We start from the raw sequence: 14,800 nt of genomic DNA, 5'->3' as shown, positions 1-14,800 counted from the left end.
GTGCTAGGGGAGTACATTTTATCTACCTTCCAGCACTTTCTAAGAGACACATTTGAATAAATGTTTTTCACAACAAAGGCTTTGGCCAGAAGCATGTGTGAGAGTGAGGTGGAGATGAGTAAATAGAAAACCTGATGGCATAAAGCTTTTATGGGGTGTTGGGATAGGCACATTACTCACAGATGGCGAAAACATCCCAGTATGTTTCAAGAAAAGCTGTTTTAGGGATGTTTAGAGAATTTTAAAAAAATTTCTTTATTGTGACTATTTTTTCTATTACTCTAGCCCATAAAACCAGATGCCTTAGTTACCACGTTTCCTGCTGTACAAGGTTCAGAGGGAGCAATAAAAGCCTCTAAAACTTACCTGAAATAGCCTCCCTACAGTTACAGATGGCACAGATTTAATGTTTTGTATCTCATGGCCTTCCAGGCCTTGACATGATGGTAGAATTTGGAGGAAAGGGAATCTCTCTCTTCTCCCCAGTGGACTTGATTTTCCACTTCATAACCTATTGAGGTGCTGGATCTTTGGCTTAGAAGCTGTGACAAATTCCACTGTAACAGCCAGTGTTAATGACTGAGGAAGAATTTGCACTCCTTAGGTTTGCACAGCATAATTTGGGGCATTTTCCTGTTTGGGTAGGAATTGTGCTCAAGTCTTGTGGTTGTCAAAAAGAAATGATGGTGCTGGGACAGCAGGAGGATGTCCTGTCTAGGAAAGTTAAACCCTCATGAGAGCTGAATTTAAGTTATTATGGTGGTGTAGTGCATTGCATACATACTCGTTTTTCATCCTAAGACATCCTCTTATTTCATCCTGAAAAATGTTTTTGTTTGTGTGGGGCTGTGTCACCTTTAAGCTACAGAACTCCAGTCTTTGGAATAAGCTTATCAGCCTGGAGAAGCGTTCACCTGTACGGATAGTGATTCAGCTGTGTTTTATACCTGCTAACATTTTCTTATGCAGGCAAATCCAACATCTCCATGGGCTAGCAAGGAAACCAGAGGAAGAAGCACAGTAGCTTTATTGCTTGGGTTGCATGCTGTTCCCTGGCTAGGATAAATATATAGTCTACTTTGATAAACAAGCCTAAACTCCTCCTTCCCAGTAATGAAGTTGTTAACAATCATATTCCCACAGAATGAAGTAATGGCTTAACAAGGCACTTCCTCAACCTCTTAGAAGTAGAGCAATGTTTCCATGAGCAAAATAAAATAAATAAATAATCAAATCTCCAATCTCCTGGGTATGGTGATGCTTTAAGGGGTTTTATTTTCAACTAGTCAAAGAAAAACAAACCAACAGGGTAAACTTTGTACATTTGTTTGATACGTTTGCCCTGTTTTGTTGTGTGTGTTTGCATGTGCTTGTGTAATGTGTTGTCTTGTTTTTGCAGTTGCTTTAGGGATCACCTCTGAGGTATCACAAATGAGGGAGCTGGCTGTACCAGGTCAGATCATGGACTCATCTGGCCTGGCAGCCTGGCTCTGATATCACCCAGAAGCAGATAGTCAGAAAGAGTAGGTTCAGGCCGGCACAGAGGATGTTTCCCCTAGACACACTCTCAGCAGCCCATGGCAGAGGCTCTGTCTTTGCATAATGCTGATTTAGGGAGAGCAGCTCGCAGTGTGATCTCTGGAGCCCAACACTTCACATAATTTCCTTGCCAGACTAATGGCAGTTTTGAGCCTTTTTGTTTTTCTCCAGTTTTCCAAACTTATGCTGATAGAGAACCTTGAATTAATCTTCAGGCCCTTTGGGTATTGGATTACGCTCTGCCTCACTCCTTTCTGTGCCAGCAGTGCTGGAACTGGCATGAGATGCTAATCCTGCTGTACCTATTCATTCAGTCATAGAGGAAAATGTATGAAAACAAATTGCTAGTCCAAGCTAAATTTAGATTTATTCAGTTGGAGTTAATTATAATCTTTATTTAGTCCCAAGTGATGCTTTCTTATCATACACTTATTATAGCTGAGAAAATTAATTTTTATTCTACCATAAAGGTGAATGTAATAATCTGGGTTCAGGGAAGGGATTACTTTAATAAGATTTATAAGCAGCCTTTCAGACAGTATGGTTTTATTACTATCTGTAGGTGGCCTTGCTGTATGTATGGCTTTTATTATGGGTGACTGTGCAAAATGATTGCAAGCTAAAAACTCCAGTAAGCACCAGCTCAGAAACTTCCACATCCAGCTTAATTTTTTTTTTTGCCAATGGTAAGCAGGCAAAGAACTTGGCTCATTTTGGAACACAATAATGCCATTTATTACTGAACTCATGGCCTGATCAAGGGTTGCATTCATATGCACAATTAAATTTTGTGCTGGAATATATTTTGGTAGACAAAAGCAGACAAAAAATGTTGCATTCGAGCTTTTTGGAAGCAGGGTGATGGGCAAACATAGGCATGCAGTGTCAGAAGAAAAGCTTTAGTAAAGAGGGAGCCATCAAATGTGATGAGCTAGGACTCCTTTGTCCATAAACATCCAAACCTCCAGCATGCAGGTCTGCACTGGCCACCTTTAGCAGTCAAGTTAATGGATAGGAGCAGGTTCCTCCCAAGAGTGATTAATTACCCCTAAGATATAAGAGTCCAGGAGAGAAGGAATGGATTCTAGAGATATCTTTTCTGTGATTTACTCAAAGGGGAGGCTAGACTGTGCGTGCTGTGCTTAGATACCTGTCTGTCATGAGGTGGGCTGACTCCCACAGAGGGTGGCCAGGCTGTGCAGCTGCTGTGAAGCTTGGGTAACAGAAGTTTAAGATAAGTGTGTGAGATGTTGTCCTAAGCCTGCAGAAGTTAATTAACCTCCCTTCAGTTTTAGATGTTTGAATTAAATAGACTACTTCTTTTATTTATTTTTTCTTTCTCCCCTTCCTCTCCTTCCCCCCCTCCCCTTCCCCCCCTCCCTTTTTCTGGTCTTTCAAAACAACCTTCGTGAATAACAGTGTTTTGCAAAAGCATCTGTCTCCACAAATGTGTAATCAAGATCGAAAGTAAGACCTATATCAACAGTATCACAGTATCACTAAGGTTGGAAGAGACCTCGAGGATCATCAAGTCCAACCTGTCTCCACAGACCTCATGACTAGACCATAGCACCAAGTGCCATGTCCAATCTCCTCTTGAACACTTCCAGGGATGGTGAATACATATGATGTATGATGTATGTATGTGATATACTCTTTGTGAGTGCTGCACCAAGTTCTGTCCTTACATAAATCAAGATAAGAAGGGAGAATGAGAAAAGCTTAAAAGGATCCTGTCATCTTTTCTCACACTACAACTTTTTATATGTTGGCAGCTTCTGAGCTAACTTTAATGCTAAAAAAATTATTGGGAACTTGTTGTAGTTCTTTCTTACAGTGTCATTTAGATCTTCAAATTATCCTGGTGCAGCTCAAAATGCTGTTTGTTATTATACACTTTTTTCCATGCCAGTGTAGCTCACTGTATAACTATTTTAAGTACCGAAGTAGTAAGGCTTGGTTCTGAATGATAGGTGATGAAAATTGCTCTTCCGTGGGACTGTGGAGGGCTTTTTTTCGTGCTTTTCCTCCCTAATGTAAAACTGAGATGACTAACAGGATGGACTCTGAATGTGGGAAGTAAACAGCAACATCCTTCTTACATGGTAATTTTATTAAATTTTGAATGAGTCAGGGAGAGCATGAGGCAAATGTGGTGCTCATCAGAGCTCCTTAAATCCTCACACAGCCCAAACTTACCCTACTCACAGTGCTCAAATGAGGTCTAAACTTACACTGCATTCACATCCTCCTCATTTTCCTCCTGCCAGGAGTAAGAGTCAGAGTTTCCCCAGCTGTAGTCGTTCCACATCACCTTACACAACCTCTCACGGCTGGGTTCCTTAGATGGCACCAGGTCTCACCCCTTGCATGTATGAGAGAAAGTGACCTACCCAGCTGGTCTATAATTAATTATTCTCCTATAATTTATCAGTTCCAGAATAGCTTTCCTTGTGTAGACACAGTATTCTGGGGTACAGTGTGTTTTTATTCAAGGATAATGCCTGCCTTTCCAGAGCAAAATAATTATTATGAATAGAGCCATTTTTATAGTGGAATAATGTACATGTGTAGTTTGGTCTTTATGGTCTTTAGTGAGGGCTGGTGGGAAGGGCTGGTGATTTTTCTTCCATACAGACAAGCCATTGATTGCTTCTGCATGAGTCATGGATAACATCATAGCACTTACTGGCACCACATTACTTGAAATTATTCCTCTTTTACAAAGAGGAGTGTCTGTATGATGATGTACAATCTGATGATGCTGCAGGAAAGATGAGTTTTAACATTTTCACAGTTTTTCCACAGGTGCAGGACTGGCTTTCTTGTTTGTTTTCTGGGGAGAAGGATAGGGGAAAAAAAGTTGCAACTGTAAACACTTGTTCTTTGCACCTCCAGCTTCAGAACTGCTGAGGGTATATGGAAGACTGGGCTCCTGTTAAGGAGTTAGCTAAAAACAGAGGGAAGATTTAGATGCAAAATTTGGATTTATGCTCCATTGGGAGTTATTTTTAGTTACAAAATGATGAATTTTAAAGACCTTCCTCTTACTGCAGCTTAACATGGATACATTAGTTTTTGATATTGACCTGCCACTGCCACCACTACCTTCTAGTAGGATACTTGTTTTGCTTCTTATTAAAATGTATGAAACCTAAGGAAAGTAACTTGGATGTAATAATGAGTTACACCAATAACAGAATTTTGTTGGACAGCTATGGTTTTGCATGTGCCTTACTCCTGTGCTGCTTTTTGTGGCATCAGTCCAGGGTCAAATGGGATTAAAAACAAAAGTGATGGATAGTTTTATGGTGAGATAAAAAATTATCAATTATCAGAAATGAAGCTTTGCTTGAGGTCTGATTGGGTCAGAGTAAGGACCAGGAAGGGTCATCTCCCTAGTGTTCTGCATTGCATGGTTGGTTATATGCCTGGTGGCTTCCTTTCTTCTCTCTGTTCTTCAGAAACACCAGATGGGTGTTCTCTTTCCATCTGCACTCTCAGAATTTGCAGGATGAACTGGCTATAAGGTTACTACCTAACTCTGCAGAGAGATCCTGGCATAAAACGTGAGTGCTGAGGTTTTACAAGCTGACCTGTTGCTCTAGGGGTCTTGGTATTTTTCTGTGCCAAGTAAGTGTTTTAAAAGGGGCAAAGCACCTGCTGAAACCTGTTGAAAGTTACTTTAGAAATGCAAGCTAAATATCTCAAGTCATGTCCAACAATGTGTTGTTTCCTTAAGTGTCCTCTCAATGTCCCCAACAACACAGTAGTCTGACTGTGACTGTGTTGAGGCTTTCAGACAGCACTAGGCTCTGGAGGTGCTCATCTACTTTTCTTCAACTCTTGATCTCTTTTGTGCCATAATTAGGACTAACCTACATTCTAATCTAATGGTCTACCCTCTTTAGATCTTTCTGGAGTGCTTATTAAAGGAGCAGGTACTTTGTTGTACACCAGAAAGTTGGAAATGTGTCCTGTTTCTGATGGTTACTGTAAGGAGATGGATTCTGTGGTGCTGATGTGCTGAATTAAAAAGGTGGGCTGCTGGCCTGCCATCATATGAAGTATCTCTTTTTCAGATGTTCCTACAGCATCATAAAATGCTGCTAAATTCAGACATCATATTTTGTTGCAGGTTGGTTCTAGGACAATGCCCAGCCCTGTCTACTGGTGTTTATGGCTTGCCATATAAGCTTTCAGCCAAAATTTGTGTCTCATTTTGTTTGAGTTACAGCAGGCTGATATCCTAGTCCTTGTATCAGTTCTGAGAAGAGGCACTGAATGTTGCCACTGTAATGAAATGGAGGAAAGGGAGAAACATACCTTTTACACCTACTGTAAATCACTGCTTGAGAGGAGAGATAAAATATCTGCATAAAGTGGAGAGGGAAGTCCCATAATGTAAACGCAAATGCATTTAAGCCTTGTCTCATTTCTGGTTCTTCTTTAGGCTCAGGAGCTATGACAGTTTAAATCTCCTTTGCAATCTGGTTTGTCTTGGGAGATGGCAAATTTGAGCTCTTCTCCCGGAAATTAGAGGGTACTCTTGCAGCTGTGTGTCCTTTGCTCAACTGTATGGCTGCACAATTTTTATGACAAATGCAACTTCTCAGAAGTATTGCTTTGAAATAGAGTTGCTACTCTACAATTAATCCAGGAAGGTGCTTGTCTGCATTGGACTTCTCAGCAAAGAATCAACATCCTTCTTCCCCTTGCTGCTTGGGTTTTCACAGGAGCAAAGTTCACTTTCAGCAATGGAGTTGTGCAGTTGCACAAGAGCCCAGCAAGCTATGCTGTGTCAGGGTGCTCTATAAATAGCAGAGCAGTGATAGAGCTGCTAAAACATCCCATGGTGACTTCAGTTCTAGAATGGGCATTGATCTTCTCTTTCCCTGCTTCTCCTGCTATGAGCAGAGTGAGGTTTGATCCACAATGTGTTTCCTGAGTGCTTTGTTGTCTGGTGGTGAGATAAAAACACTGGGGACTCCTTCAGAGCAGCATGGCAGGCAATAGTGGGGCATTACCTGATTTCTGCTAAATGGTGATCACCACCTTTTGCTCTTTGCCTTCATCCCTGCTGTGGATTGCTGTGGGTTCCTTGCCTTGTGCAGCCTTCCATGCCCAGTGATAATGGGCTTCAATGTCCACCTCTGCTGCACAACACCCATTGCTTTCTACAATGTCAGTCACACCTGTGTCTCCTGACACTCCCACTGCTTGTACCATGGTTAACCTCTTGACTGGAGAGATTCCTTCTGTCTTTTTCCAGAATTTCTTGTCACTACTCATACCCTTCCCATGGAGAAGCAAAGCCTCTGCTTTCTGCATGCTGCTGGGAGTGTGCCAGCTACCCCTCATTCCTACCTAAATGGAGAGAGAAGTGGAAGAGAAGGACTAAAGACAATTTTCACCACTAAAAGCCTGCTTGTCCTTTATGTGAGCCCAGGCTCGTGCTCACATGGGGAAGAGTGGAGAAAGTTTTCCATTTTCTGAGTTTCTGTATTTTATCTGGGTGCCCACTTCTGTGGCTGTGTGCAGGTGGGGGAAGGTGTTGGCTGCACTGTTGTGTTATGAGAGATGGGCTGAAAGGTTTGCATGTGAGCATAAGAAATGAGAGAACGCCCAGGTGGGGCAACTGCAATTGTATTTGCTTGTGGAGCTGAGGGGAAACCCTTATCTGCTCCCCTCTCCCCTGGTGTGGAGCTATGAGATAGGAGACTATTGGTACTGCTCTCTGCTGAGAATTTTTTTACCTTTTTCCTTTTGTTAAAAAGTTTATTTATTTATTTAAATGAGTATATTTTTGCATATTTTCTTGTTCCCACATATCTCAATGTCTGCAGAAAAGCCTCGACTCAATTTAATATACAGCAAAAGTGAAGGCAGAAGTATTGTGATGCAGGGAGAAGCATTTAAATAAGTGCAGATAGTACAAAACAATTGAAAATGAATGAGCAGAATTTCAACTGAGAACAAGAGTGGAGCAAAGTCAAATGGATGAGACTTGCCCTAGAACATGTCTTTGATAAGTGTAGGCCTTAAAAATACTCAACTTGAAAAAATACCTTAAATATTAGAACCTTTATCTGTGCTCAATTGTGACTGCAAGTACCTGAGTCATCTGGCTTGTAACAGGTGTAATTGTTTCTGCAGTTGTTGTGTTGTGTATCTGCTCTCCCCACTCCTGACAAAGGGTAAAATCGCTGCTAAGCCTCAGCAAGTGACAACAAGAGCTTTGACCTTAGAATCTGTCATTGTTCCTTTGTTATCTCTGTGCATTATGGAACTGCTTCATTTTAATTCATTTGGCTTCTGTTTGTTTCTTCTGTTGCAGTCCCAGGAGCTTGCATTCACTGGCTTTTTGTTGGAGCCTATGAACTGTTAGTTTGAAAGCCCCACCGTTTCTTTCTGGTAGAATTGCAGCCTAGATTGAATATATCTCACTATTAATTAGAGATTGGCCCAAACCAAAGATGTCTGTTTGATCCTTCCCTCCCTGTGGAATCTTTTCTTGCCTGGGAAAAATGGCTCAGTGCTGGCTGGAGGATTGACCATTGTGTTGTAGAGAAACATTTGTGGTTCCCAAATGTGTTTCATTCTCCTCTGGAATTAAACCAAAAAGATGCTTCTAAGCATCTGTGAACCTTCTGCATGTAAAGGATTCCTCTCCTTCTCTCAGTTTCACTCTTGCCTATACTTTTTGTGTGAAAAATTTTAGTTTCAAGAACACAAAGCTTATCAGTTTGCTGCTAACTTCCAAACTGCTGACTTGACAGGTGACAGAACAAGAGAAAATGGCTTGAAATTAGATTGGATATTAGGAAAAATTTCTGTAAATAAATAAGTGGTCTGGCATTGGAACAGGCTGCCCAGGGAGGTGGTGGAGTCATCATCCCTGGAAGTGTTCAAGAAACATGTGCAAATAGCACTTTGAGATGTGGTTTAATGGTCACGGTGGTCTTAGGTTGGTGGTTGGCCTTAATGATCTTAGAGGTCTTTTCCAACCAAAGAATTCTATGATACAATGAAGTGGATTGGGAGTGAATACAGATTTGCAACCCCCCATTGCATTGTGGCTTAGCCAAGTTGGACTGAAGAAAATCTGGTTTGCTGCCTGCTCATTCAATATGGCAGCTTCTTATGTGCAATAAAACATGGATGAGAAAAAGTGGTCCTGAGTTTGACCTGACAATAAAGGGACAAAACTCAATCAATCAGTAAAAAGTTTTGATACTTAGAATAAGATCTAGCCAGTCAGTCTCCTCCTTGTGTTATCCAGTGTTTGATTAATGGCTTTCAAGTAGGTAGTAGGTTGGAGAAGCTGCAAAGGGAGCTGTACAGCTGATGCCATGGGATGTTTTCAGTGTATCAGCTTTGAGCCAACAGTGTTGTTTCATGGTCCCCATTTCAGATTGTGGCTAACAGTATTGATCTCTGGTAATACATTGCTTTAGGGAAAAAACTGAGGGGCATGCTAAGCAAACATTAGACCTGACTTTCTTTTTCCTTTTATCTTGGGACTGCAGTGGTGGAGAGCCGAGGAGGGATCATGGACAGCATACAGAGATTTTCCAACCTGCCAACGTATCTCCCCGCGAGCTATGACATCTTCAATGCCGATGTTTTCTTCTTCCTCAAAGAAGCCAACCAGGATATCATGAGGAACTCCAGTTTGCAGTCTAGGGTGGATTCATTCTTTATATACAAAGCCAAACTACCACCTGTCCTAAATGCCACGTACGGACCCTTTTCTGTTGAACAGGTTATCCCCTTGGACCTCATGCTGACTTCTACATCTTTTGGTTTCACAGACGAATTCACTTTTAATTGGAAATTAAAATCTCACATAATCGACAGCTCAATCTATTCCAACAAACCTAAAATACAAACCTTGTTCTATATTGCGGGGAAGGACTGGGATGACTACAGTTCTGCAGAGAGCTTGCCTTGTGTGAAGATGTTTGCTTTCTTGGAGTCTAGAGAAGTTGTGGCTAGCTGTAGATTGACAGGTCATCTAGGATTATGTGTTGCAGAGCTGGAATTATCCCCAAGCTGGTTCAGTTCTCCTCCACCCCTGATTTCAGAGGAAGAAGGCTCCTTGGAAGGGATTACTGTGGAGCTGTTCTACAAGATATATACAGCAAATGGGGAATGTTCTACAGAGGATGCAAAATGGGAAAACAATATCCATACAGGTCAAGAGAATGAACACAAGGCTTTGTCAGCTATGGAGAGGATTGGTAGCATCATTGTTTACCCAAATCAAGACAAACTAAAACAATCTGCCCTGAGGCTGGATGAAAATATTGTTATTCGCTTACCACTCAACCCAGTCAGAGAAGGTGACATTGTGACCTTTCATGTTTCCCTGGCTGATGACTCTCTAGCAGACCAGTTTGTACTAAGGTAAGTGATTGTAAAAATACTGTATGCTAAACAGTCTCCAAACAGGGACAAGTTGATGTCAGGTGTAATTTCTTTGGTTATATTCAATGTTTTCCTGAGAGAACTGAAGTGTTTCCTCTCCAACTGGGGAAAACCATAAATAGCCTTGAATTATCTGTGTGAATGGCACTTTCTGGAACATGGGAATTGTTTTTAAAGTGTGAGCTATAAATGTTTGTATGATTATTTTTTTTGGTTTAATTCTATTTGCTTCTAGTCATAATTCTGCCTCTTAAATTCTGCCTCTGCAAGTCAGTCAGGCTAACCATTATCTATTTTGATAGACAGTTTGCAGGAGGGATTATTGTTTCTTTGGTGAAGCTTCCATTCCTTTTCTCAATTTTCTTAGCTTTCCTAAGTCCAAGGGATACATCTTGCACAGGTTGTGTGTGGAGAGGAGCTATTTTGTTGCTTTGTAGAGAAGAGAGCCAAGAGGTGAGAAAATTAGATGTGCCTCGGCTTGCATAGGAAGCTGTTGACAGAGCCAGAAGTTGGATCCAAACTCTGCAAGTTGTCTTTGGTTTTTCTATAAGACAGCACATCTTGCTTCCCCAGGCTTTTGACTGCTTCTTGCGTGGCCCATTTTTTTGTTTTAAGTTTTGAGACTTTGTGGTGACCTTTACTTGCAAATCTGCCTGCAATAGGAGAATTCAGGCATTTCTAACCACCCTAAGGGGTAGTGCTGCATATTTCCTCTGTCCTTAGCTGTCAGACTGTGGGTTCAGAGCTGCATAGAGACCAAATTCACAGAGAAATGTGAGCCAGACTGGGGGAATAAAAGGGCCAAAAGGTAATTGGAAAGTGTCATATTCTGTGAGAATGAGACACGCTTGGGAAAGTGTTTCAGCTCGCACTAGAAAACCTCAAAACAGATTCATGCCTTACTTCTAACTTTCTGATCCAAGAAGGATGGGAGTGGAACATGACAGAAGTACACTTTGGGGACAGATGTAGAGGAAACAGACAGCAAAACTTATGCAGCACTTTCAAATCATTCAACATTTGTGAAATAGCACCTGCATATTAATAAACTTAGAGTTTTCTGTGTGAATCAGGACAAGTGGTTCCTAGTGCAGTGCCCAGGCACAGGAAAAGAACTGGTGCACGGTATCCCAGGCACTTCCATCTATTCAGGTTGTGTGGGAGGAAATACATGAGAAATGTCACAGGGTATAAACAGACTTCAAAAGGTTTGGATCAGGAAGGGTCTTCCTGTAAACTCAAATTATTCTTGGTTTTACCTGGCTTTACTGGTTTTTCTCTGTTAACTATGGTTTTGGCCTGCACCTGCTGTCAGTAGTTGGACCAACCTCATGGAGCAGTCAGGTTGCAGCAATTGTGTATTGATCCTCGGTGCTACAGCAGAGAGATTATGGAATTTGCCTAAGGCTCTGCAAGGGTTTAACATCATCTTTTAATTCTCAGTTTTTTTGTTCTCTTTACCACACCACAGATAAAATTCCCTAGGTATTAGAGACCACCTAAGATGAGCATGATTTGTTTCCATGGGTATTTCTAAAATAGCATTTAGCTTGTAACAAACAGTGTGAGGGTAGAGTTTTGATATTAAGCATCAAAAACTTCTTGCAGAGATAGTTTTGAAATGCCTACTTTCAAAAGCAAAGCAGTTTCTGGAAGTGCTGAGCACAGTAACTGATCTGGGGTTTCAAGGAAGCAGAAACCAAGGGCTCTGATAGCCTTGTCATGGAGCCCCAGGATGAGCCACTAGATCCTAGCTACTGCTAAGGTCTTAGCCTTCTCTCACAGGCCCCTGTGACCTGCCTGTCTCCAGACATCAGGTGGGAGTCTCTTTGCAGGGCTCTCCTGACATGTGGAGCATGCATCTTGGTGCTCTGGAGCTGCTGGGAAGGCAGTCAGGTTTCCATGGGGATTTCCCCTTTGAAAAGTGTGTGGAATCAGTTCATCTCCAGAAGATGTTTCTGTTATAATAAATCAGCATGTTTTATGTGCCCAGAAATATTTCTTTGGAAAATTCACTATCAGCTCTCTGTAGTCTTGTCTGTCTGGTCTTTTATTTGGTCTTGCTTGCATTGTGCCTTTCATCAGAGAAACTGAGAGTATTTTTATTTAACCTTCAGTTGAATGCTGAAAGTAAGAGGCAAAATGCAATTCTGCTGATAGTTCACCTGTCCTTCAGGATGAAGAGAGCACCAGCAACTGTTGCTATGACTATTTCAAATGACATATGTGGGGCCTGTGGAGAGATTATTCAGCTGAAGTTTACACAGTTGGCAGGGAATTATGCTGAGGGAAATACAATCACTATAGTGCCTGCATCTAATTTATGCATTTTCTCTTACAGCCTTTCCCTTTTTCAGCTCAATGCTAATGCCCATAAAAAACCCCAAAGGTTTCTATATACATAGAATTTCTGTGCATTATAGCCAGAGAAAAATACATGGAAGTGAATGTTTGCCCTGGGAAATATATTTTTGCCTAATATAACTGATTGTTTTTAATCATATCTGTTATAAGTGTAGTGGAGTGAATTGCAGCATGGCTCTTATGAGACTATCGATCAAAGTCAAGTCATTCTCAGCACAGTGTTTGATGCCAACCTCTTACAGGATGCAAAAGAGCAGATATGCTCCATTTTATTCACCTTTTTACTATTTCATGATGTCTGGTGTAATATTTTATTTTCTGTTGTATTTTGTTCTAGCAAAAGTGACTTCAGTTCTTGTACAAGAGCAGATTCTGCCTTGTTTTAGCAAAACCGAGACTGGAAACTGGAAAGCAATTTGAAACAGTTTCTTGATTCAGCAATGTGCTGTGTGGAAAGATCCTCACGTGGTAAACCTCTGTCCTTCCAGTAATGTCATTTACAGGGTAGTGGTCCAGGTCGTATGTGAAGTCCCAGCTATCACTTCTAGTCCTTTTGATCAGTCCTGGCTTTGCTCTTCTTCATCTGTCTTGGTTCTTTGTTTTCATTCAATAACTAGAATTCAAGGCTGAGGTGAAGCTCTGGTTGTGCTGTGGCCTGGGGATTTTGTTTCTTTTCGTACTCCAATCCAGCAGGTGTAGCCTGGTGTAATTGAAGGGCCCATGATATGTCAAGGGGCAGAATCTGGAGGCTAAGTGTGCATTTAATGCCTTTGCTATGCCTGACAGTCATATTGCTCACTTGATTGATGGATGGATGGTCTATACATGTGTGCAATGAAATTCTTATGACACTGGAGATTAATTTGTGGCCTTGACAGCCTGGTCTGCCCCGTAACATTTACCATCTGTGAACATAAATTTTGCCAATTATGTTAGGTGGGCTGCCACTAAACATAGTTTAACCATAAAGACAGGTGAAGTGGGCTCTCTTGCCACAATTAAAGGCTTTTCTAAATGGGCTACCTAGTTTGTTTGTTTTTTTTAAACAAACAAACAAATAAAAAAAGGCAAAACCAAAGCAAAGCTTTGTGATTCCAGCAGGACTAATACATCAGTGTCACAATTTTCCAGGCACTTTGTCTTTTAATGCCCAGAAGTATCTCTGGTACCTTCTTCACTAGCAAACACTTAGATGAGAAGTGGTGAATGAGGAAAGACAGAAATCAGGACTGAAAGGGGCAGCACCAACTTCTGTGCTGTTTGCTAAACAGAAGAGGTCTCCTGATGTACATGGAAGAGCTATAAAAGGGACAGGAGAATACAATTCTTGCCCAACTAGGAGGATGGAAATCTCTTCCAATAACCCTGGGAATGGCTTGCATTTCTTTTGTGGTGTGTGTTATTGTTTAACTCCATCTTGAGACTCAAAGGGTGTATTTAAAAGAAATATGGGAGTCATTGTGTGCAGCAGGCAAACATTTAATGTAATAAATGGGCAATCACCCCTTGGTTATAGGAAAGAAACTGAGACACACTTTTTATAAGTAAATAACAGAGTTTTGTCCCATTTTCCAAGGCTCCCCATTTAAACCATCAGTGAGGATGTGCTGGTAATGAAGGCTGGGCACCAACAGCAATTTGTCAAGTCACAGACAAAAAGTGGGTTTGTTGGCATTCCTTGCACGTCCTGAACATGAAAGACCCATCCTTCTTTTATACCCAATCAGAATAGAGACAGAGATTGGAGAGATTCCAGGAATAATAGGAAGGGGCTGAAACCAGGTAATGAATTCCAGGCTGGAGAAATGAAAGCGACTGCAGTTGGGATGCAGACCTCTGTCTGGAGGGGAAGGTTGGGACCGTGTACAGAAACCTCGCTGTTGTTTGGTGCCTAGGCAACCTCAGGGAAAAAAGATGATCTGCTTCCCCCTGCCATGCCTCACATATTGCAGGGCAGAGATTACTTTCTGACTTTTGGATGAACCAGTACAAGGTGTAATACATGGCAGTTGGCTTTTACTGATTATTCTCACCAGGAAAAATGATATTAAGGATTTATATTAATAAACACATATCCATATGGAGGAGGCTATGTCTCCTGCTAAGGAGTAAAACTTGCACAGGCCATTAAAACTGACTTACAAGGCTTCTGCGTTAATAATGAAAGATCTGTAGAAGTCTGAGCAGTCGTCTAGAAGGCCAGAAAAAGATCATTAAGAGGATGTCTCCTGCCAATAGCTGCCAAGAGCAAACAAGGGAAAGAAAACAGAAGGTTTTAGATCTGGAAATGCATAGAAAATGAGAGTGTGCAGGCTGGGGAATGCAGCCTGGCTGCATCTGAGCAGGAAGCTCGGCGTGGCCTCCATTGCTTCTAAGCAAGCTGTGTGAGCAGGAAAGCAGGGCTGGGCTATTACGGGGGAGAGAGATGACTGACTAACTGAAGCATCATTTTAGGATGAAAATTCAA

General features: G+C 41.5%; 1 protein-coding gene across 1 annotated transcript in view; it reads left to right on the top strand.

Moving 5' to 3' along the window:
* TMEM132B (transmembrane protein 132B) overlaps positions 1-14,800 on the top strand; it is a 263,337-nt gene that overhangs the window by 66,008 nt on the left and 182,529 nt on the right. Inside the window, exon 2 of the mRNA XM_068157430.1 lies at positions 9,069-9,948. Within this exon, the coding sequence (XP_068013531.1) occupies positions 9,069-9,948 (880 nt within the window). The remainder of the gene's footprint in view (positions 1-9,068; positions 9,949-14,800) is intronic.

This window comes from Melanerpes formicivorus, unplaced genomic scaffold, assembly GCF_026170545.1.
Source record: "Melanerpes formicivorus ecotype bairdi unplaced genomic scaffold, bMelFor1.0.p_v2 SCAF_36, whole genome shotgun sequence".
Lineage (NCBI taxonomy): Eukaryota > Metazoa > Chordata > Aves > Piciformes > Picidae > Melanerpes > Melanerpes formicivorus.
Note: the sequence above shows the minus strand (reverse complement) of the source record. Positions and strands in the feature narration are given on the sequence as shown.